Raw genomic sequence first — 22,980 nt, 5'->3', positions numbered from 1 at the left:
TTAGTGATATTGCCAAGTTTCAAATCACTTTGAACTTGCTTCGTGATAGAGTTGATCATATTGCAGTTGAGCTTGAAGGTAGTGGATCAGATGCTACGTCTTGGTTGGGAAGGTGACGGGCTACTTCAGCAATGACCTATGGCAAAGAATTGATGTCCAGCAGATCATTGCCTACTTCAAGATTTTTCTCTTATTAGTTATCATAGACAGTAGTAAAGTAATGAAAGAGAAGGCGTGGGACACGCCATTTGTACAAAATCGAGGAGGGTTAGAATGGTTGTGCAAAGGCTAGGTCATATACTCTGTATCCAACAGGTAATTTAGATGAGGAAACCAACGGACGTAGTACTTAGTAGTGAAGTAGGCTGTAAAAATCACAAATGATTTTATAGAATGGGTGAATAGTAATTCTACACAGTTTTGCTACGCATTCTTTCGTTGGTCTGTCACTGTCGTACAGTGCTTGTCTTCAGTGTCCCTGTAACACTTTTTTTTAGAAAGAAGTCCCTGTAACACTTTGTATACGTGAATAATCTGTTATGACTTGGCAGCAGCCACCAAATGTTGAAATGGTTGATCGAAACATTTCATTTCCAACGTATAGCATTTGCCTTTGTATCATAAGTGGACTGGTTCCGGTTCTTAAAATGTTCCCTTTGTATGGCCGGTTCCAAGCCCGGGTAAAGGAGGAGGGTTGTGTTAAAGCTTGGCGAGCCAACGTAAAAACCTTGCTACTCTTATGGAGATGAAACCCAAGAGAAAACCGTTGGGGCATAACCCTCTTAGCAACGTGCCATATCGGAACCCGGATATGGTGTTAAGTGAACAAGGGCCGGGTCGTCACCCTCGTGGCGCACCGTGTCTTGATCTGGATACGGTGTCAAGTGAGCAAGGATCGGGTCGTTGCTTCCTCAGTGGCGCGCTACATCGGCGCCCGGGTGTAGTGAAAAGTGAGCAAGGGTCTTCGCATCTGACTCGGCGGGTGCGAAGGGCAAGGAAGCTAGTCGAGCCAACTAGGATTCGTCTAGTTAGTTGGAACGTAGGGTCCCTTACGGGTAGGTTAAGAGAGTTAGTTGATTCAGCGATTAGGAGGTGTGTAAATATTATATGCGTTCAGGAGACTAAATGGAAGGGCCAGAATGCGAAGGAGTTAGAGGATACTGGCTTCAAGCATTGGTACACAGGAACGACTGCAAATAGGAATGGAGTGGGAGTTTTGATTGATAAGAGCCTCAAGGATGATGTGGTGGATGTCAGAAGGCGAGGAGATAGGATCATCTTAGTCAAGCTCGTTGTTGGTGACTTAGTCCTGAACGTTATTAGTGCTTATGCCCCCCAAGTAGGACACGATGAGAGTGCTAAGAGACAGTTCTTGGATGACTTAGATGACATAGTTAGAGCTGTACCTATTAGGGAGGAGCTTTTTATAGGAGGAGATCTTAATGGTCATGTAGGAACCATAAACACAGGGTTCGAGACGGCACATGAGGGTTTTGGTTTTGGTAGCAGAAATCCGGATGGGGAGGAAGTCTTAGACTTTGCTGTAGCTTTTGACCTAATGTTAGCCAACACTTTCTTTCAAAAGAGAGAGTCCCACTTAGTGACCTTCAGTAGTGGCCAACACAATAGTCAGATCAACTTTATCCTCACAAGAAAAGAGGATAAACGAGCATGCTTCGATTGTAAGGTGGTACCCGGAGAGTGTGTAGTTTCCCAACATAAGCTGCTGGTGGCCGACTTTCGTTTTCAGATGCGTGCCCGTAGGTCTAAACAAGCCAAGATCACAAGAACGAAGTGGTGGAAGCTAAAAAGGGAGATGGCCGAGGTATTCAAGGGAAGAGTTATTGTGGAGGGCTCTTGGAATGAAGAGGGTGACGCAAACTACATGTGGGAGAAGATGGCGACCTGCATTCGGAAGGTAGCTTCGGAAGTTTTTGGGATGACCAGAGGGGGTGGGTGCAAAACTAAAGACACGTGGTGGTGGAACGAGGACGTCCAGAGGGCTATTAAGGAGAAGAAAGAGTGTTATAAGCGTTTGTTTCTTGATAGGAGTGCAGATAATATAGAGAAGCAAAGAGAGAAACTAGGTAAGACAGCCCGCCATCCACTCACGCCAAGCACGAACTTCAGAGCGAAGCTTCCTATACCGGCAGCCGCGGCAGCTCCAAGCATCGACATCATGCAGCACTTTCCTGAGAACAGCAATCGGAGAGTTGGCTTGTTGGTCGAAAATCAGTGCATTACGCGCCTTCCAAACGTGCCAGAGAATTAGGAGAAGCATATCAACTTGCACTCCTTTCGGAAGATCTTGAGACAAGACAAGTTCCCAAGGTCGTCTGAAGACATCACCGTGGAAATAGATCTGCAGCTGGTCCCAGACACCCCTAGCAGCACTGCAGTCACAAAAGATGTGTGCATCTGTTTCCAGCACCCCAGGACATTGCTCACACCAGGAGTCATCCAAGGTTCTGATATTCCGGTGGTAGAGATGAGCACGGGTGTTGAGACGGCCATGGAAGAGGAGCCACGCAAAGAACTTAATCTTGGTTGGCAGTTTGATATCCCAAATCTGCGAAACATCCGCCGGTATGGTTGGGCCCTGAAGTACCGAGTAAGCTTCACCGGTGGTAAAGGGACTCCTTTTAAGTGTCATGAGAGTGCGAACATCAGGCTTGTCCTGGAGAGTGATCTATGCAAGACAGTCAGAGAGGATCAGAAATTCATCCTCGGCCGCACGCGTGAGGCGGGGGTGCAGAGAGGATCGGAGGCCTGAAGTCATGACTGTTCGAACAGCGACATCTTTCTGAACGCAGTGGGAGAATAGAACGGGAAAGGTTTCAGAGAGTGGCGAGTTCAGGATCCAATTGTCGAACCAAAATGATGTGCGAGCACCATCACCAAGCAGGACAGAGGTAAGGCCACGATAGCGTGGGAGTTCCTCCTTCACAATCGAGCAGAGATACGAACCGGGAGTGCCCGTGAGACATGGCCCGGCATGGGACAGAAACCATGACTTCCAAGGAAGCTCATCGGGCTCATGTAACTTGTGGACGAACTTCATAAGCATGCAGTGATTCATGTCAGCCAAACTCTTGATGCCAAGACCTCCACATTCGCGCGCCTGACATACGCGGTCCCAAGCGATAAGGCAGTTAGCACCGGAGCACGTGTCCTCACCAGTCCAGAGGAACGCTCGGCGTTTGGCGTCAAGAATCTCACACACACTTTTCGGTAGGAGAATGGAGGACATGTAGTATATGGGGAGGCTCCCAAGGACGGCATTGACCGGAACGATCCGGCCACCATAACTAAGCAGTCGCGCCTTCCACCCGGCTAAGAATCTATCGAAGGAGTCAAGAAGAGGTTGGTAGTCAGCAGGACGAAGTTTTTTGGGTGAGAGAGGGAGACCAAGATAGGTTTGAGGGAAGGATGACAGTGTGCAACCAAGCACATTTGCCATGGCAGAAGCAACATCTGGAGGCACATTCATCGGGACAAATGTGGACTTGTGAAAGTTTATGGAAAGACCGGTTGCCAGAGAAAAGTTCTCCAAGATTTGTTTCAGTGTTTGCATAGAGCCAACGTCTCCCCTAGTCCTAGTGAGAATAAGAGTGTCGTTCCCGGTCGCTGGATCACCTGCCGCCGTGGTCTCCGTCAAGGTGACCCCCTCTCACCCTACTTGTTCATCATAGTTGCAGACGTGCTGCAAAAGCTCATTTCTAAAGCTTCAGCAGCACAGAGGTTTTGCCACTGGAAAGGATGTTTGACACCCACAGCCTCCATCTTTCGTCGAATCCACGCGCACAGAGGATTTTGTCCAAGCTGGACCATTCGACAGAATCAAAGGCTTTCTTGAAATCTAACTTCAGAATTGCAGTGGGCACTTTCCTCTTGGAGCAGCAGCTTATGCGATGCTTCTCCCATGAACAAAACCGGTTTGGTCAGCATCCACGATGAGAGGGATAAAGGGTTTTAGCCGGTTGACCATCACCTTGGAGAAGAGCTTCATGGGACAATTTTGCAGAGAGATGGGGCGAAAGCCGTCAGCAGTACGGACTCCTTTTTTTGGGATGAGGACCAACAGAGCTCGATTCAGACCATCCATGTCCAAAGACCCATCAAAGAAACTATTAAAGAGTTGTTGCACTTCATGACAAAGAGAAGGCCAAAACTTTCTGTAAAAGGAAGGACCGAATCCCTCAGGCCCGGGGCTTGAACGAGTGTTCCATAGCAAAAAGGGCGTGAGTGATTTCAGTCAGTGTGAAAGGTTCAGAAAGAGGAGCCGAGGAGAGATCCAAATTGGGGTAAAGATTCTGGAGGTCGAAATGCCACACTGTGGTGCAAGCGCTGGCTAGGAGTGGAACATGATCCGAAGCAAAGCGGGTCAGGGAAGAAGAGCAGTGTTTGGGAAACAAGCGTCCCAATCAAGATTGACGAAGCATCTGTCCAAGCGCACTAGAGTAGGATTGTCCCGACGGTTGCTCCATGTGTATGCCCGATCCACAAGAGGGATCTCGACCAGGGCGATGGAGCTGATGAGATCATTGAAGCGAGTAGCATCAGACAAGTTGAAGGAACCAGTGTTTTTGTCAGCAGGACTCCTTGTGAGGTTGAAGTCGCCAAAAATCATCCAAGGTCCTGAGATCAAATCAGCAAGAGAGGCAAGCTTGGCCAAGAACGATGGCTTGTCCTCATGCAGGGTGGGTGCATAGACATTGGAGAAGGTAAAGGTTGATCCATCAGCCAGCACAGCGAAGCTTGTAGTGAGAGTGTAAGAGAGTTTAGTTACAGAATCAACAGAGCAAATGGATGCATCCCAAGCAGTAAGAACACCACCAGTAGAGCCCACAGCGTCAAGTGTTACGCAATTCTTGAGGCGCGCAGGGAGGAACGTGCGTCGTTTCAACGGGGACAGGCAAGAAAGTTTGGTCTCCTGGATTGCAGCCACAGAGGGGCGCGAGGAGATCAACTCCGCAAGAACATCATCGCAGCGGCACGATTGCCCCAAGCCACGAACATTCCAAGAGAAAAAGGACAAGGACTTACTCATGGTGAACACAGAAGGGCACCAGAGGGAGATACTCACAGAACAAACTTAACAAAGTCACGGAACAACACATGAGTGCCTACAAATTACACCGGCCGCCTCTAGACCGGGATCTCAACCACAAAGAAGCAACAAACACAGTACGCCGGCAGCTGCAGCGCCGGGACAACAACCACAACCGAGAAGAAGCTACAACAGACGAAACAAGCCCAGGAGCAACCACAAGCCGGGCAGCGCGCGCACGAAGAACAGGTTCGTGCCGCGCAACACACATCGGCCCCCTAGTGGAGCACGGCCAACACGAGAACAGGTGGTGGCTCGGCATCAAGCCGCACCAAGCGCGTCACCATCGAGCTCCGACAGGTTCGGGAGCCCGCAGACACGCCCCAGCAGACGGAGCTTGCAGGTGTTGATCTTGGAAGGGGCGGGGCGCTCCAGAACGCCAGAGCACGCCAGGGCTTCCTTCATGCGTGCAGAAGCCCGAGCGAGGTCGAGCTGGGCCGCCTGGACGCGCGTGGCCTTGGAGGGATCCTCTTTGGCCGCCAGGCGAAGACTGTGGCGCCGGGTCTTCGCGGCGCTGTCCTGGGCGCGTTTGCGTCGCGCGCAACGCCGCCGAGCGCTGACCTCGTGTTCTTCTTCCAGCACCAGGTCCCCCAGGGTGGAGACCCCCGAGGAGCACTGCACCTCCTCCAGGACCTCAACAAGAGGTGAAGGAGGCTGGGGTGTAGGCGGCCGCACCGGCGTCAGGAGATCACAGGTATGCACCTTGGCGGCGAGGCGGAGTGACACCTCGTGCTCCTCCTCATCAGGAAGCTCACTCAGCGACGGGATGGCGAGTGAAGCCCGACGGGCTTCAATGATCCCGTCGACATCGCCTGGCAGGAAGCGTGGAGTCGGTGGGGGAGGAGGTGTCGGCGGTCCCGTCGGAGTCGGGAGGGACCACCACGTTAGGGACGCCTGAAAGTGAGAGGGTGCGCGCGAGCGCGAACATGGGGCCAGCAACAAACGTCGTACCGAGCACACGGCACGTGCCTAACAGAGTAGGTGTGGAGTTGCCGCCTCTGGGGCGTGGTGACCGCGCACAGGTGTTCGATCCGCGGCCAGAGCTGAACAGCGGGTCGAAGCGTCGAGCCGCCCCGACCCTCGGACTCCGGGTGGGTGTCCGACCCGCCAACAAAGTTTTAAATCTCTGGCTATAGCTTCCGCTATAGTCGGAGATAGCTGCTAGGGCGGCTCGACGCTAGGAGATTCACCATTTAGCGCTACGATTTCGCGGCCGCTAATAGCTGCATTTAGCTGGCTTTAGCCACTAAATGAGCTTTGATTTAGCCACTAAATGTGACGGCGTGTGGGAGCAGAGTACTAGATTAGAGGTGGTGAGATGTGGCGACTTGCAGAGCAGCAGGGCCAGTGGCGTGCGGAGCAGCTAGCAGTAGAGCAGCGGAGCAGCAGCAAGCAAACCTCGGAGCAGCAGAAAGCTTTGGTTGCATGATCTTTAACTCCTGCTAAAATGTATACATGTATGAGACTAATCATGTTTAATTTTTCTAAAACCGCTAAGTGGCTTAGCTGCAGCTATAGCCAGCTATAGCTGTTCTTAGCTGTTACAAGACCTGGCAGCTAAAGGGCTTAGCCGGAGATTTTAAACATTGCCCGCCAAAGAGCACGTTGCGCTCCGATGGCCGTAGCGGAGGCATTCCCGGCACCTGACTGGGTCGCGGCAAGCATCGACGTGGTGATCGGATGCAAGGCATCAGAAGCACTGGTTGTGAAAAGCAGGCAAGGAGTGGGCACGGCGCAGCTTGCAGGCAACAGCTATTTTTGCAGGCGCGGGCGCGGCAGAGAGGAGCGCCTCAAGGTATGGCCGCGCAGAGCCGGATTCAATACCTTTGCTCAATGAAGACACGTTGCAACTTTTCCTCCATCTCCAGCATCCATTTTCAATCCAACGCCTCCATCCTTTCCCAGCAAAAGGGCCCAATGGTCAGGGAGCATTCCTGGCATTCATCTTCTTCCTCGCGTCGCTCCAGCAAGCAGCTAGAAGCCATCCGGCAAGCAGCTAAGCTGCGCTTGACCCTATACACCGTTCCTCCCGTTCCTTGCGTCGCTCCAGCAAGCAGCTAAGCTATCGAGGCAAATGGCATCCACCATTTCGTCCACGAGCCGATCCAGGTACTCCGTGAGGAGCGCCTCCTCGATGTCGGATCAGATGAGGGCATGAGGTAGTACAGTGTGGTGTGCAGCGTGAATGCTATCGGGCACAACACCCTGAATTATTAGCGAATCGGCTATGAAACTGGAAGGACGATGGCTGGAGCTCGCCAGATTCAGGGCGGATGGCGGCAAGGGGCTGTGCGAGCACCACGGCAGTCCGCGAGGAACACCTCGTTTTCCTGCCGGGGCTGGGGTCCGCAGCACGCGAGCAAGCGCTTTTTTTTTAACTCAGCACGCGCAGATTGGGGAAGAGTATCGTGCCTACTTGTTGGAGCGAGGAAGAAGATGAATGCGAGGAATGCTCCCTGACCGCTGGGCCCTTCTGCTTGGGAAAGGATGGAGGCGTTGGATTGAAAATGGACGCTGGAGATGGAGGGAAAGTTGCAACGTGCCTTCATTGAGCAAAGGTACTGAAACCGGCTCCTGGCCGCGCAGTCCCCGGATGGGATGTCTGAGTGGAGGCGTTGACGAGCGGCGCGGTGATCATGGCCTAGGGAGTTTGACAGCCGTTCGGCGCGCGAAGTGACTCAACTCCCCTGACAGTTGAAAGCCCAGCTGGAGACCCCTGGCCGCCAGACATCTGGTAGTGGGGGGAGTCAGAGGGGGATTGAGGTTCCAGGATATCGTGGGGGGCGGGAGGCCGCATCAATGGCGAGCGGCGTGTGCACAGTCTGGTGGTTGGGAGGATCAGAGGATTGAAGACGGAGCCCCGCAGGGGGTTGCGGGGGGTCCGGGCCCGCGGGCACAGCTTGCTCAAAGCTGGGCTGGGTGGGGGCAGCCCATCCCGAAAAAGGGGAGATTTGAATTTTTGAGCTGACGTCACCCTCCTGCTTCAAATCCGGCAGAGGCGCACGCTCACCGGCGGCCATGGCGGAGGCGAGAGTGGGGTAGAGGAGGAGGGAGGTTGAACCGACCGAGCAGCGGCCGCGGGTGACAATGAAAGCTGCCAGGTTTTGATTTGCAGCTTGGGAGGAGAAAACATCGCGCCCAAGGAGAGTCACGCCGAAACGAAAGTGTGGAACAGAGAAGCAGAAGTTTAGAGTGTTCCGCACCTGGACGGGCGAGGCAGCAGCGGATCCTGACGCGGTCCTGATCCAGAAGGTGCTGGCCGCGCACGCCGGAGCACTTCGGGACGCAGGAACGGCGAGGTCGTAAAAGTGTTGAAGAACCAGGTCACAGAAAGCCACACCTAGTGGAGGAGCGGGCGTCCATGGCGCCGCCGCATGCCGGGGCAGTGGGGGGCCGCTACTGCCACGGGTGTCGGTGAGGAGCGCAGTCCGGGGGCACGGACGAGCGCTCTTGGTCAGTTGGGGAGAGGCGCGCGCATGCCGGCTTTGACGGCGCTTCTGCGCAGAGCACGGGAGCGGCACCATGGCGCCGAGCGACTTAAAGCAGGGCTCGAAGTGGCAAGGGAGAGGGAGGAGAGGAGGGTGTGGGGAGAAGAGGCGCGGGTAGGGAGGCTGCGACAGCCGGAGGAGCGAGAGAGAGGGTCGCTCATTTCCCCTTCCAGCTAAAATAATTTGTGGTCCTGTTTCAAATTATTATCGCACGTCGTTTGTTTCCTTCGTACGAGTGACTGCCAGCCAGCTACAATTCAAATTTCTGCTTCAAATTTGCTATATAGATCCGTTTCTAGCTGACAAATTACCTACGTTAATTCGAAGGTGCAAGAGCATCGTATCGACCTAACAGATGCTCCACAGTTATCCTATCGAGTGTACAGTACAAACTGTGAGATAAAATCATCGTTCGATCTTGTAGTATGGGATTTACAGGGACTATGTACGACACGTAGCTCCAACTCAACTTGCAATAGGCTGAACAGGTTAGTGGTTGGCAAACATCCCGGATTGAAAAGGTGCCTGAAGCAAAACAGAACCGTGTTTCATAAAATCTCTGGAATTTGCTTCAGTTAAAAAAAACAAGACTGGGAACATTCACATGCTGGATCTTTGGATTTTCAACAATGCATCCCAAGAATTTCAACAACTTCAGTGCTGATGAGATGAGATGAGATGAGATGAGATGGTTGCAACGGGGAAATCAGCTTCTATTGGGTCCTCCTGATCTTCGAAAATCTGCCAGTCTCAGAAAAGTAGGTACTTTGAGTTCCACCTCCAAGCGGGTTCCCTTGGGCCTGTGGATTTGACAACTCTATTCCCTGCACAATGGGAAAATAAACATCAGACGACAGGGAGATTTCATGTACTTAATCTTCAAGATTAAAAAAAAAAAGCTAGCTCCCAAATCTGTAAGAAGTTAAATGCATCCCTAGTGTGGCCAAGCAATAAACATCTGTACAAGGTGCTCTAACACAATCATGGTACATGATATATCAAAATGAAGCCTACTAAACTACACAGCGACTGATCTTGAAGAGACAAGGGGGGCATCAAACATGTAAGGTTAGCATAGCGTAGAACTAATTACATAACTAAACGATGAAGGGTTCATTACAGGCTTCAACAAACTGAAGATGGAACACGAAAATTGTTTCATTACCCTTTTCGGTGTCCCAAAACATATGCGAGTCAAAACAGATCCGCAGCACAACTCAAGAAACAGGATTCTCACCTGAACTGGTGTAAATGCCAAACTAGATGTCAATCCTGAAGTTGCACCGCTGCTACCATAGCTCTTCTCCTTGAATCTGATATCAGAAGGCAATATATAATCAAGTGAGGTTGCAGCACAGGATATTGTGCAGTAAAGTAACACATGTATGAGAGAGTACATGATAATACTCCCTCTGTTTTTTTACAAGGCAAATTCATGTCGTTTCGACAAGCCTTTGATCGATAAAAGCTCTTCATTCATGTGATACAAAATTATAATTAAAAAGCGTTTTTTTAATATGAATATAATGACATCACAAAAATTACTAATAGAACAATTGGTAAAGGCTTGTCCTAACAAAACGCACACCTTGTCAGTTCAAACAGAGGGAGTAGTCCCTACTAGGCTACTGGAATTATGCTTGTTACACAGAATGCATGCAGTGTCTAACTTGAGTTGGATTTGTGTAAAAAACCACTTGACAATGAGGATGGGATGGGATGTGGCGATGCATTGAATTATCAAGAAAGCTTTGTGAATCAGAAAGAAAACTATAACAAGTAGAAATCTACAAAAGTTATACTTCTTACTATGGGCGTTTATGCAAATTCTTTTATGAAAATACAGCAGCAAGGCACCTCATGCGCCTTCATATCTTACAAAGGAGGATACCAAAATCCAGTGTTTTTCCAAATTTTCTCCCGGAAAGAACATTTTTGCATTAGATACACCATCTCATTTAGTTGTTGTAGAATAGTATCGTGTTTTTTTACTATAATATAATACTATAAATTAAAAAAAACACAAATGGGTGCAAAATACCATAATCGGTAAAGAACAAAGGTAACATACTTCTTGGCCACTTTAGCAGCAAGTTTGCTTTGTCCAGCTGACACACGCAGCTTGCCACTTCCTGCCTGTCCGAGCATGCCATAACCTTCCCCCAAGCCATCACCTGATACTCCTCCAGTGTAAGGAATGCTGAAACTATACGATAAATGACATAAACTACATTGTGTAAATGGCTAAATGCTAACTGACCTAATGAGCTCTCCTCTGGAATCCCAAATTGCATCCGGTTTGCAAGCTTCATCATATCAGTTTGCGCATACCTGCACAATCAAGTTTCATATATGAGAAAGAAACACTTGATCAAATTTAAAAGTGTGAACGCTATTTCCACATGGAAGCTTAGAACAGTTTACCTTTCTTTCATTTTACGAAGCCGACGACCCCCTCTCTTCTTTTTAGGTTCAGAGTCCGGAACAGGAAGTGGCTTTGGAAGCTTTGCTGGAGGCGGTTCTTGCCACTTCTCAATCTTCTTACGAATTTCTTCTAATAAGTTCCGTCCAGCTTTTCCAGTTGGATCACCTCTAATTGAATCAATCCTTGCTGCTAGAGTTGACTTCGCAGCAATAAGTCTGCAAGCCCTAGTCCTCAGAGCTGGAGGTGTGCTCTGAAATACCTCGGTTTGTTCAAGATAGCCAACTCGAAATTGAGATGTGGCAGTAGAAAATCCAGCAAGATTTTTCCTCTTTGCACCAAGTAACTGAACATTACAAGCAGGCATTTTTGCAAGTGCTCCCAGACCACCAGCAGTACCCATCAGTTTTGAGGCAACCGCACTGCCAACAATGGCAGAAAGGTTTGGTGCAATATAACCCATTCTGCTCTCTACAAAATCAAGCACTTTCTTTTTTGCAGCATCGAGCGTAAGGGCTCTGTCACAAGCATCAATGGTTTTTTCCAAATTTTCCTCAGAAAGAGGTTTCCCACTTGTTGTTGATGCTGTCACGGAGACAACCATTATAATTGCAGAAGGTAAAAGCCCTTCCAGATCTACAAGTGTTAAATCCATCTCATTTCCAATCTTTTTGACAACACGGGCATAATCGATCGGATGATGAACGAGGGATTCCAGTTCAGGAAACTTCAACCTATACTTGTCACGTATGAAATTATGGATTATGATGATCTCATTCTCAATATCTACTGATAAAGCATTGCAATCAACGATAAGCTGGTACTCTGGATCCTCCTCCAGGATGGAACCTTGATTGGAGAAGTCAGTGCCTTTCTGAAGTGCATCTTCAACTTTCTACAAAAAAAAAAACAACGAAGATGTCTAGTATCACACAGTGGGATAATAAGACTTCTGCCACATACATACTCAGACATTGTAGGATCATATATTTTTTGTACAAACCATTGCACCATTATCAAAGCTATTTATCAACACTCCAGGCACACGCGTGAATGCTTGGACAAGATACATGTTAAACAAGTTGTAAACAATGCTCTGGTGCAAAAAATTTTGCAACCTAATATATTGTCCATTTCTCATTGAACCACATTAATGCAGTATATATGTTTGAAATGAAAATAAATCACAAGCAAGGTATATATAAAAGTGAAAGGCATGCTCGAGAAATTGGGGACAATTTTTACGTACTTGCATTATGTCATTATAGCGTTGTGTCTTCTGCAACTTTGAGACACTATCCAGATCATCGTAATTAAGGGACTCAAGGTCAGGCATATCATCATCACCATCATCCTCCATACCAGCTGCCTCAGCATTGTCTTCTTCCTGAAAAAATTTACAACAGGTCAGCAAAACCTCCAAAAAAACGCAATTGAAAATTCGGTTACATGAAACAGAGATCAATTCATCTTCGAGAGAAATAGAAATCAACTCACAGGATAGCCTTCATTGTCTGACAGTTCATCAAGATCCGCTAGAAAAGAATCAGCAAGGCTCGCCTGTGAAGTGGCATCATATGAGATAAATAAAATGAATAACAATGAAATTGAAGTTTGTAATTAAAAAAGCCTGAATATTGCAGAAGATACTCAACAGGAGATGAAATGAACTGACCATGATCCTGGGGTAAGTTGTTCCAGCAGCAGCAAGAGCTAGCGTAGTCTTTCGCCCTTCTTTATTAATTGAATCGGAGCATCTCAGCCTAATTTGCAAAAGTAGGTTAGAGTGTCAGGTATTGTAATGAGGTACAATGCTACTAAAGTAGTACTGTGGAATGAACAAGGGCTAATATGAAGGCAACAAATCAAAAATTGCAGGTGAATTCTAATATATAGCAATTTACTCCAAACTTCAAACTACAGCAAAAGAGCAAATTAAAAATAAAACTGAGGACGTACAGAAGAAGAGTAAACGTGGGGCATCAGGTTTAAGCTGAACTGCAAAACTTAAACAGCAAAGAGACTTTGGGAATCCAATCCTATCATATCTACTGAGAACGAACTTGCTCATTGATAGGAACCTAATCGAAGAATCATGGACGGATTGATTAGATCATTAAGGTACCGCACAGCAAACAAATGGGCAACTTGATGGGTTGGAGACATTTCAGAATTTGGTTACCACGGATACCCTAGCACTTCATTGTTAGAATGTGCTCCTCTCTCTCCTCACTTTCCTCGCTAGGGACCTAGGGTCAATTGTATGCCAGTTTGGGTACCCAGTGCCCAGATCGAGCCCCAAATCTCGGTTCCACGAGCAAGGGCGACTAGAACAGCGTGGACGGCTTCCATGATTCCCAGCGAGGTCCCTCCCGGGTAAGGCCGCAATCCCTCTCCTCTCTCCCTGATCCCATCGGAGCACTGCGAGAGAGAGATGGAGCAGAGGCGCTGCGCGGAGACGGCGGCGGCGGCTCGAGAACTTACGGGAACAGCGGCGCAGGCGGCAGGCGACCTTGGACGCCTCCGGCTGCTCCGACGTCCTGGTCGCGGGGGCGGCGCGGGAGAGCTTGATCGGCTCCAGGTGCTCCGACGAGGCTTGGGCGCCAGCGAGCTCGCGGGCGGCAAGTGAGCGAGGAAGAGGCTGGGCGGATTGGGTTCGATGCGAACAGGTTCACTTCGACCTTGCCACGGGACAAACTCAATAGAATAACACAGCCAAGCAAAGCAAGCTAGGGTTTACTCACCAACAGCAGAGGAAGCCAGTCACGGATTTTCCCTCCACCCCTGGGCCCAGGCGCGAGAGTAGGGGCTCGACGGAAGGGCGACTCCCGTCGCCGGCGGCGAGGGAGGGTTGGCGTCGGCGTCGGGAACGATGGGCGGCGCACAGAAGAAAAAAAAAATTGCGAGGAGTGGAAAGAACAATAAATAAAGACCACGAAACTTGGATGTCGGCGGAAATCAGAGCCCAGGCCCGTCCGCATGCTGGGCTGGGCCAGCCTTCCAGTTCCAGCCAGGCCTTGAAAAGCCCAGGCAGAGCTCACGAAGGCCGGGCTAATAAATTTGTAGTAGGGGAGTGTTTTATTTATCTTTAGGTCTGTACTCAAACAAAAATTATCTTTAGGTTAATAATTTTTTAATAACAGAATAAAATTATCCCACTGAATAATTTTTGTTGAAAAATTGATTGTTTTTTTTTTTGACGAAACCACGCGGTGTTTCGATTCGGAACGACTGAATCAGCAACCCGTGGCTCATGAGCATTATTATTTACTATATTTGTTGCGTTAGACAAACGAAATCCCCGAAGAGACGCCTGTGTCATGCCATCATCCTGCGTTGCTCGCGCAGCGATGTCGATCCTCGGTGTCCATTCACGGATGGGACAAGAAGGCTCAATCCGTTCGTCCGCCCGCCCGCAAGTCGGGCGTCCATCGCGATCACGACGCCGAACAAATCCTTCATCCCAGCACCCGCACCCGCCCCCGCCCTCCCGTCGAAACAAGCCGAGACGAGACCGCGACGTCGCCGGCCGCGCCCGCCACGAGCCCGGAGGAGGGAATCCGTGTCCTCCCGCCAAGAGAAACGGATACCGAACTAATTTCCAGGCGCGCTCTCCTCTCGTCCAGGAGTTGCCGCCGCCTGCCGGGTCGCCCTCCGCGCCGCGCTCGTGAGCGGAACGAGACGTGCGCCCCCGCAGAACGACTAGAAAAACTTGTGGCCGCGGACGGTCGCCGAGTGGGAGGGGGCAGGAGCAGCTGCTGCCCGCGCTGCCGTGGCAGTTCGGCCGCTCCGCGCGCGCGATCCACACCGGATTATCGGTGGCCGGTGGCACGTAGACACACGGCGTCGCGTCGCGTCATGATGGGTCCGATCGACGAGGGCAGCGCGGAGCTGGCCGGGCCCTAGAATATTCAGGTGCCGTCGGTGGCCCGGGAAGTTCTCCGTGCGCCGTGATAATAGTGTGCAAAGAGGTCTCCAACTCTTTTTAATTTAAAATTTTATGTTTTTTAAATTTTATTTTAAAAAAGTAGTAAAAAATTTAAACTAAAAAAATTAGAGGTACACCTAAAAATTATCATACTGCACCCGTGCGTGATAACAAGCCGTCAAGTTCTCCAGATAACTACCTTATCAGACTCCTCTCTATCTATTTTATTTTAGTTTATGGTGACTCCTCTCTATCTTGTCGCACCATGTGTTCCACAAGTTTGTTTTCCTTTTTTGCTAAGGCACGATTTTATTTGAAGCTGTAGTAGCAAAATAGGGTTACCATCAAAATTGGGTTCTCCCTTTTAACTTGCCTGGGTAATCGACCGGCAATTGGAGTCGTCTGTTGCTACTACGTACCCCCTCACCTCCCCCGTCCGTACGCAAATAGGCGAGCGAGGGAGCTGTTCTGCCTTCCTCCGTTTGCCCGTTTACTATTCTCTCTCCCCCCCAACAATGGCGCTCCATGGCCTTTCTAGACGACGGACGAATGAAGGTACCTCTCCCTCCCTGCTCATCTCACGACGTCACCGGTTGCTTCTCCGTCCCCTTGGACGCTTGCCATTGTACCCATTACCCTCCCCCCATGCTCCCCGCTCGATTCCCCTCATCCATCCGCTCACGAGCAGGCACGTCGTCACGGCTCTGGCGCATCCATCAAGAGATGTTCCTCTGCAAGGTTCGTTTTCAAAAAAAAAAAACCACATTCCCTGCTACCCAATGATTGAAATTTACCTGCTCTTTATCATTGCTCGTCGAATTTACCTGCGCTCAATTCGTAATTCGAGCTAGTTTCATAAAAAAAATACATCGAAGGTTGGTACGGTGGCTGATTCGGCCCTAGAATAAACGGCACATGCGCGGCAGCCATGGCATCGTGTCTGCGAGGGCCCTACAGCTGTGGGGCTTAAGGAGAAGATCCGGTTAGGTGGCGTTTAGCTCCGGGAATATCCGGTCCCAGGAGAATATCCGCTGGCTATATTCTCTCCACCATCTATTCCTGGCTTTCAACTGGGCACCAGCAAAATCTTAAATCTGCCGGATGGGTAAGATTAGGTGCGTGGGATCACCAGCCGGTGGGAATGAGGATTAAGGAATGAGGGCAGCCTTCTTTGCTTGATTTCACGCCTTGGCCACAATCACTGTACTAGTTCAAAGTTCATCTGGAATAGGACCAGTTTCGTTTCAGAAAAAAAAAGAAGAATAGAACCAGTTTTCAATTATTAAACGAAAAGAACAGGACCAGTTTGTCTAATATTGAAGTGCAGGTTGCTGTAAACCATGACAAAAAAGTTGGGATTTTTGTGCCTTTGTTTACTGTAGTTTGCAGAGATGGCCATAGTAGGGAGATGTTTATTTGAGACTCGTATCACAACCAGTGTACTGTGAAACCAACATAATACATGTATATAGTTTATAGATACAAAACCAAAACATAGTAGTTTCTTCAAAGAAAAAAAACCAACATAATTAGTACCTGATGTAAAAAAAATGACACTAGAATCTCAGGCTCCGCGCAAGAGGACCACAGTAGAGTTTTTTTTTTTTTGAACTTAAGGACCACAGTAGAGTAAACAATCTGACCGCAGAAGAGGATCGTGGGTGTCACCTCACCGGGGACTGACCTGAACCAGAAGTAGTGGCCTGGTTCACCACGGCCAGGCAAAAGGCCTCCTTGGAATTTCCCTCCCTATAAGACCCGCAACTCCTTGGAAAACACGGCCGAGGCGCCCCGGAAAGCTGCCCTCCGCATCCCACACACGCCAGGAAGAGCTGCTGTTACTTCGGAGGACGTCAAGGACAGCGGCGGCCGGCGGTTCTTCTCATAGCTTGAAGGTGGGATTGCAATCTTTCTATGCCATGTTCGTGCTGTCCCGTTCCTTCCCCAGACGCATGCTGTCAGTTACCGGAGAGATGAGCGCTAACGGATCGCCGGCTTTCTTCCCCTTGAGAATTGGCGGCAACCTGATTTGGTTTTTGCTTCCTTTCTTGGCTCTTCTGGCAAGGCTTTGGTTGTGTGACATATTAGTGTTCCTGATTTGAATGGATTTGGCTTGTTTTTCCTGCTTGCTTATTTAGTTCATGCCAATTGCCACTAGCTATTTCGCTTTACCCAATGCGAAAAGTGCACTCCTTTCGTTCTTATTTAGCGATTGATTGTCCGGAGGATTGGTACCTTAGGCTGTTGTAGTAGAAGCCTGATCAAATTCAGTTTTGCTTTGATGTTCATGTCGGTGTTTGACCCAAATCTAGCCCCCTGTTGAGATTTTTACTCCAATTTGCATTAAGTTTCTGCTGTCTATCAAGAGAGTTTTGTACTGTCAAGTTACTGCAGATAACTATTTTGATATACCTGACAAAACTATATTTGTATCGTTTTATATGCTTATTACTGATGGGGATTGTGAGTGTTTGATAGTATTAACAGGCTTCCCTGTGCAATTTGGATTATTTATTCGGGACTGGGAAGCGTGATTTTAGGTGTATGCTTATGCTGATGTCAAGGACAGTTCAATTAATTGACTTGATAATTTAGAATTGTTCTGCAGTCATAATTTGGAATTCATTGTTGATGTCGGACCATCCTCCACCAAAGCATATTAAAACTGAAATACTTATGCAATCATTTGTTTGCAAAATGATGACCAACCTATTTTTCCTATTGCCATGGGATTATTACTTTGTATTACAAAATGTAATTGTCAATTCTTGTGGTTTTATTATAGTTCTGATGTCAGCTCTACTAACCTTTTTTCAGGCAACACCTTCACCAGTAAGGCAATAGTATAATATTAGCCGGCCTTCTTCCTGGTGTGAGCTATCTTTGCAGAAACCAATAATTAAGTTTCATTCATGGGCTCTTCAAGTCATCAGAAAGGCAGAATTCGTACCAAAAAGCCCTTGGGAATTCAACTTTTTGAGTGTGTCCAGGGAAGTCCTATCTCCTTCAGATCATGCCAGGCTCTTGTATTAGTATTGACGTTCTTATCATATGCCAGCTACCATGCCACTAGAAAAACTACAAGCATTGTTAAGAGTGTTCTTGATCCTAAGACAAACCTAGGTATGTTGCACTGGCCCAGCCATCTCTATCTTCAAAATTTGAAAGGCTCTGAGAACAATACACTCTCTAGTGGCTGGGCTCCATTCAACGCCAAAGATGGTACTGCATTGCTTGGCGAGATTGACTTGGCTTTTCTTGGTGTATATGCAATTGGCATGTTCTTTGCTGGGCATTTGGGCGACCGGGTGGATCTGAGGATCCTTCTCACTATTGGTATGATAGGAACTGGATTGTTCACTGCTGCTTTCGGAGCCGGCTACTGGTTCAATATACACAGCTTCTACTACTTTCTGGGCATGCAGATGATGGCTGGCCTGTTTCAGTCATCTGGATGGCCTTCAGTAGTTGCAGTGGTTGGCAATTGGTTTGGGAAGAGCAAGAGGGGGCTGATAATGGGAATTTGGAATGCCCACACATCTGTAGGAAACATATCTGGCTCTCTGATTGCTGCTGCAATGTTGAAGTATGGATGGTCCTGGTCCTTTGCTGTGCCCGGTATCATGATCGCACTAGTCGGGCTCACGGTGTTCCTGTTGTTGCCCGTTAGTCCTGATGTGATTGGAATTCAGGAGGATCTCCATTTTAAGGACTCTGAAAAGACTGACATGGACGCCCCTTTGTTGGAACGGAGCTCGGAAGCAAAAGAGAAGGCAGTTGGATTTATTGAGGCCTGGAGAATTCCTGGTGTAGCTCCTTTCGCTCTCTGCCTTTTCTTCTGCAAGCTTGTGGCCTATACGTTCCTGTATTGGCTTCCCTTTTATATCAGCCACACAGGTTCGTCAAGTTATATTTTTGCAGTTACCACAGGGTTTTCTTTTTTGGCTTCCACCAAACGAACCCTTTTTGCACTACGATGATCACAAAGGATTATTTTGCATCTGAGTTACAAACCTTATGATATGATGTCGTCATTAGTTGACGAGTGCTTTAGATATTTCATAGGGTCCAAACAAACTAGCAATTGAAAACTGTAAGCTCTTCGTGATGTGCAAATCAAACTTTCCAGCCCTTTATATGTATATGCTGGCAAGCACTCACCAGAACTGGAGCTGACGTTTCTACAACCACAGAAAGTTATTAAAAGCATTCTCATTCTATTAATTAACTATGGAAGTTGCAACATGCACTTGTCTAGAGTAAGTTTATCTTAAGTTAGGACTAGATTCCACTGGAATGCACTTGGCAAACTTGGTGCTCTTTGACCTGCTAGTTGAGAAAACAAATTGGCATGTTGCTTGTTTCTTACTCTGCTTTGGTACTGCAAGGTATGAGTTAAACAAATCGTAACAAATTGGCATGATGTGAATTTCATTGGCTATTGTGTGGCAACATGTTGAATATTTGAATTCTTTTAGTATGATGTTTATTCAATATCATGCCATTGGAGCGTTGATCATATAAAACATGATAGTTTTACTGCACTAAAATGCAGGTTCGTAGAACTGAAGCTCATTACTAAACATGAATATTTTAACTGACATCACCGAGGTGTTCCGATTTTTCAGCCATTGGCGGTCAATACTTGTCAGACTCCTCGGCCGGCGTGCTGTCAACTCTGTTCGACGTGGGTGGCGTTGTCGGCGGCATCCTCGCCGGCCACATCTCCGACCACCTGGACGCCCGGGCGCTGACGGCCGCGAGCTTCACCTTCTCCGCGATCCCGGCGCTCTTCTTCTACCGCATCTACGGGAGCGTCTCGCTGACGTGGAACATCGCGCTCATGTTCGTCACGGGGATGCTGGTGAACGGCCCCTACGCGCTGATCACGACGGCCGTGTCGGCGGACCTCGGCACGCACAGCTCCCTGAACGGAAACTCCCGGGCGCTGGCCACCGTGACGGCGATCATCGACGGCACGGGCTCCATCGGCGCGGCGGTGGGCCCGCTGCTGACGGGGTACATCTCCGCCAGGAGCTGGAGCGCCGTGTTCACGATGCTGATGGCATCGGCGCTCGTCGCGGGGCTGCTGCTGACGAGGCTGGTGGTGGCGGAGGTGGTCGCCAAGATGGAGTCCCGGAGGGCGCCCGCCCCAGCTGCCGGCGACCTGCCCATGTCCACCACCACCACCATGGATGAACCGTAGGCTGTGGTGGAGACGGCTGGGCTGCGTTTCCGTGGAGAGCTGGAATGGCGTGCGGGAGACCGGGAGAGCAGACCACCTCTGGTTTGACAAGAACTGTGGGATCTTGCTCATGGTTGGTGTGTCGTGGTTGTCGTGCGTCATGGTGTATATGTATATGGAATGACTGGCCGTGGTCGGCGATGAGGATGAAATGTGGTCGGGCTGCAGCGAGAGAGTTTGCATCTCCGCTGCTCTTTTGTTGGAGCTACACTGAACATCCACCGGCCATAGTCAAGTATGCAGGAAATCTTTGTATAAGCAAGTGCAACTCCGGAAATGAGTGCAGATGGTTCATCATCCAACCCCACGAAAAGCAGAACAAATATGAACATAGAATGTGGATGATGATCCTGGAGTTGAGATCGTACTTGTTCTGTTATCGCAAAGAAAACGCGTCTCCGCTTCGCTTTGGATTGACAGGAGCGACTGATTTAGTGTTTTTTTGGGGGTATTATTATTATTATTATTATTATTATTATTATTATTATTATTATTATTATTATTATTATTATTATTATTATTATTATTATTATTATTATTATTTGAGGGGAGGAGCGACTGATTTATCTGCAGCTGCGGACAGTGCATTATGGGCTTCCGTTTAGGCCCAAAGGGCTGAGTCGGACATTCGAGAACCAGGCCGGGCTATTCAGCGCGCACACACACACACCCTTTTCTCCAAACAAAAAAAAACTCATCTGCAACCGATGGGCCTGAATTTTGGAAAATTGCGTTTGGACACAGCGAAGAAAGCTTTGAATTTTTCCCGGGGCAAGAGTAACACCTGGGCCTAGGATCCCTTTTCTTAAAAAAAAACTCCTTTCCGCAACCAATGGGCCAGGAATTCTTCCCCGTGACCCGCACTCTCCTGAATAATCCGCCTCTCCATCCGAATCGAATCCCCGATCCGCAATCAGCACGCACGTACATGTAATCGTTTCGGATGTCCAATCACACACTTTTTCTCGCACGCATTGACCCACCACGCACCCAAAACCGTTAGGTCAACCGCGGCCGCTGCTAGAAACGACACGGCAACGCGGCGCGCGCGCTCTCGAGGCCTCGCCGCCGCGCGGCGGCGCGCGACGGGCCGACGGGACGGAACAGAACAGCCTTGCCCGTGAAGCCGGGCACGAATATGTTCGGGCATCGGATGCGGGGAGATGCCCACGGCAAAGCGCGGAGCTGGACACGCATTACCCAGAAACCTTTTGCCCGTCTCGCCGTCTCTTTTCCGGCGAGGGGGAGATTTGCAGCTCGCTCCCCCCCCCCCCCCCCCCACCCTGCTGCCACTTGTTTATTCAGTCGATCCGGCTCCGCGCGCGATCTTATCCCGGCGCCGGCGATCCGGCGAAAGCAACTGATCCGGCGGGCGCATTGCCTCATCAGAGGTTCAGACTGGCTGTATCACGATCGAGAATTCCAACAAAAAAAAAAAGAAAAGAGGTGTCGATCGATGGCTCCGGACACACTGGGCGCGGCGGCGTGGGCGCCCATGCCTCTCGCGCCGGCCGCCGGGCTTCCGCATGATTGGACGCCGTACCGACACGCCGGTCCTTGCTGTTCGGTGCGGTGGACGGGTGAGCGGGGCGGTACAGGGTACAGGTACTGTTCCAGCTGCTCCTCCTCCTCACCTCACCTACTGGCCGGCTACTACTGATGGTTGGGCCTGGTGGTGGCTGGTCCATTGTCCAAGCAATTGGGGATTCGGACAGGCCCCGCAAAAGTGAGAGCCCCGCGACCTCGTGCCCCGCCCGTTCGAGCAGTGCCGTGTGCCCCCTGTGCCCGGCCTCTACTCCTCCGCCTAGGCTGCTAGCTAGCCAGCACTGCGACGAGCCTACGGCGAGGCTAGGTCTGAGTAGCAGCAACGCTTTCGCTGAATCCGCTACCGTTAGGCTCCAACGAAGAAACGGCTCGGTCGGTCGTCCAGCCCAGCCGAGACCCGAGAGGTCCCTCCCAACGTGCAAAACAACACGCCGCCGCCCAGGCTCGATCGCAGTTTAGCAGCACGCGCCAACAGGGTCCGGCTGAACAGCCTGAATGCCTGATCGGCCTCGCTCGCTCTCGCCATCGGCCGCCCCTCCTCCACATCTCCAAGCAGTGGCGCACGTACGCGCGCGCGCGCGGATCAGGCTCGGGGCAGCACTCCACGCCCTGCCTGCGGCGGCGGCCGCGCCCTTATCCTGTTGCACGAGCGAGCCGGGCCGGGCGCCGCCCACCCTGGGGAATTCGGAAAAAAGACCGTGTGGTAAAACGATGGCGAGAGCGAGGAAATTGACCGCCCGGTGGATCACGCACGGAGCGAGCGGCGCGGCGCTTCTCACCCAAGGGAAAAACGGCCGGCGGAGGGCGGAGGCGAGGGTGAGGTGAGGTCGGTCTCCGCCGGCGCAAGACGCCAAGCGCCTCCGCACCAACTCCACGTTCTCATCACTGGCGGGGATGATGGCAACGGGCGTGGTACGGCAAGCCACACCAGCAGGCGCTGCGGCATTTGACCGGCGCGCGCGAAAGCAAAAGGCGATCGGGAAGGGGAAGCCGGCGACGGCGGCGGGCGTGACCGGGACCGGTGTGGTGGTTCGTGTGGCGAGAGAACAAGAACGGCGACAGGCACTGAAACTCCACGGGCCAACATGATCCTCACTTTCGCATTGGCTCTCTGTCACTCGCTTGCTTGCTGCAACAGTGAAAGAAGTTGCGCTACTGTACATGGTAGAGGTTTATAAAGTGGTGGCTGTACATAAAACATAGTATGATGCATCCAACTTTAGGAAAGTTAGGGATTGACCT

The 22,980-nt window shown here is 50.0% G+C and overlaps 4 protein-coding genes across 6 annotated transcripts in view; 3 read left to right on the top strand and 1 right to left on the bottom strand.

Moving 5' to 3' along the window:
• Window positions 1-583, top strand: part of LOC120642736 (BEACH domain-containing protein C2-like) — a 37,338-nt gene extending 36,755 nt beyond the window's left edge. The window contains exon 31 of the mRNA XM_039919308.1: window positions 67-583. Within this exon, the coding sequence (XP_039775242.1) occupies window positions 67-135 (69 nt within the window). The 3' untranslated portion in view covers window positions 136-583. The remainder of the gene's footprint in view (window positions 1-66) is intronic.
• Window positions 584-740: 157 nt separating this feature from the next.
• On the top strand, window positions 741-2,773 carry LOC120640273. The gene is made up of 2 exons (XM_039916126.1): window positions 741-2,087; window positions 2,454-2,773. Exons 1-2 carry the CDS (start codon window positions 746-748, stop codon window positions 2,771-2,773), a joined length of 1,662 nt encoding a protein of 553 aa, XP_039772060.1. The 5' UTR covers window positions 741-745.
• Window positions 2,774-9,042: 6,269 nt separating this feature from the next.
• LOC120642735 (U4/U6 small nuclear ribonucleoprotein Prp31 homolog) lies at window positions 9,043-13,957 on the bottom strand. 3 transcript variants are annotated; one of them, XM_039919306.1, is made up of 10 exons: window positions 13,765-13,957; window positions 13,505-13,701; window positions 12,696-12,783; window positions 12,518-12,580; window positions 12,270-12,407; window positions 11,023-11,915; window positions 10,859-10,929; window positions 10,670-10,772; window positions 9,836-9,911; window positions 9,092-9,422 (listed from the first exon to the last, which is right to left on the bottom strand). In XM_039919306.1, the coding sequence occupies exons 3-10, from the start codon at window positions 12,696-12,698 to the stop codon at window positions 9,312-9,314; spliced, it is 1,458 nt and encodes a 485-aa protein (XP_039775240.1). In that variant the 5' UTR covers window positions 12,699-12,783; window positions 13,505-13,701; window positions 13,765-13,957; the 3' UTR covers window positions 9,092-9,311. The 3 variants fall into 3 exon arrangements, with proteins under 3 accessions (XP_039775239.1, XP_039775240.1, XP_039775241.1); XM_039919307.1 differs by having other exon boundaries at window positions 13,505-13,661; window positions 13,765-13,918; XM_039919305.1 differs by lacking the exon at window positions 13,505-13,701 and having other exon boundaries at window positions 9,043-9,422; window positions 13,765-13,913.
• A 2,723-nt stretch (window positions 13,958-16,680) lies between these two features.
• On the top strand, window positions 16,681-20,506 carry LOC120642734 (putative glycerol-3-phosphate transporter 1). Its single transcript, XM_039919304.1, has 3 exons — window positions 16,681-16,843; window positions 17,766-18,845; window positions 19,577-20,506. The coding sequence occupies exons 2-3, from the start codon at window positions 17,861-17,863 to the stop codon at window positions 20,152-20,154; spliced, it is 1,563 nt and encodes a 520-aa protein (XP_039775238.1). The 5' UTR covers window positions 16,681-16,843; window positions 17,766-17,860; the 3' UTR covers window positions 20,155-20,506.
• The last annotated feature ends 2,474 nt before the right edge of the window (window positions 20,507-22,980 follow it).

Source organism: Panicum virgatum, chromosome 7K (genome assembly GCF_016808335.1).
Source record: "Panicum virgatum strain AP13 chromosome 7K, P.virgatum_v5, whole genome shotgun sequence".
In the NCBI taxonomy this organism is placed as follows: domain Eukaryota; kingdom Viridiplantae; phylum Streptophyta; class Magnoliopsida; order Poales; family Poaceae; genus Panicum; species Panicum virgatum.
The sequence above is the reverse complement of the archived record's forward strand: the minus strand, read 5'-3'. Positions and strand labels throughout refer to the sequence as shown.

Coding starts and splice junctions, on each gene's coding strand:
- LOC120640273 (XM_039916126.1), top strand. CDS start 746: ATGAAACCCAAGAGAAAACCGTTGGGGCATAACCCTCTTAGCAACGTG. Junction 2,088..2,453: donor GAAGCAAAGAGAGAAACTAG/GTAAGACAGCCC, acceptor TGCTCACACCAG/GAGTCATCCAAGGTTCTGAT.
- LOC120642735 (XM_039919306.1), bottom strand. Junction 12,408..12,517: donor CAGACAATGAAGGCTATCCT/GTGAGTTGATTT, acceptor AAATTTTTTCAG/GAAGAAGACAATGCTGAGGC. Junction 9,912..10,669: donor GCTGCTAAAGTGGCCAAGAA/GTATGTTACCTT, acceptor TTCTGATATCAG/ATTCAAGGAGAAGAGCTATG.
- LOC120642734 (XM_039919304.1), top strand. CDS start 17,861: ATGGGCTCTTCAAGTCATCAGAAAGGCAGAATTCGTACCAAAAAGCCC. Junction 18,846..19,576: donor CTTTTATATCAGCCACACAG/GTTCGTCAAGTT, acceptor CCGATTTTTCAG/CCATTGGCGGTCAATACTTG.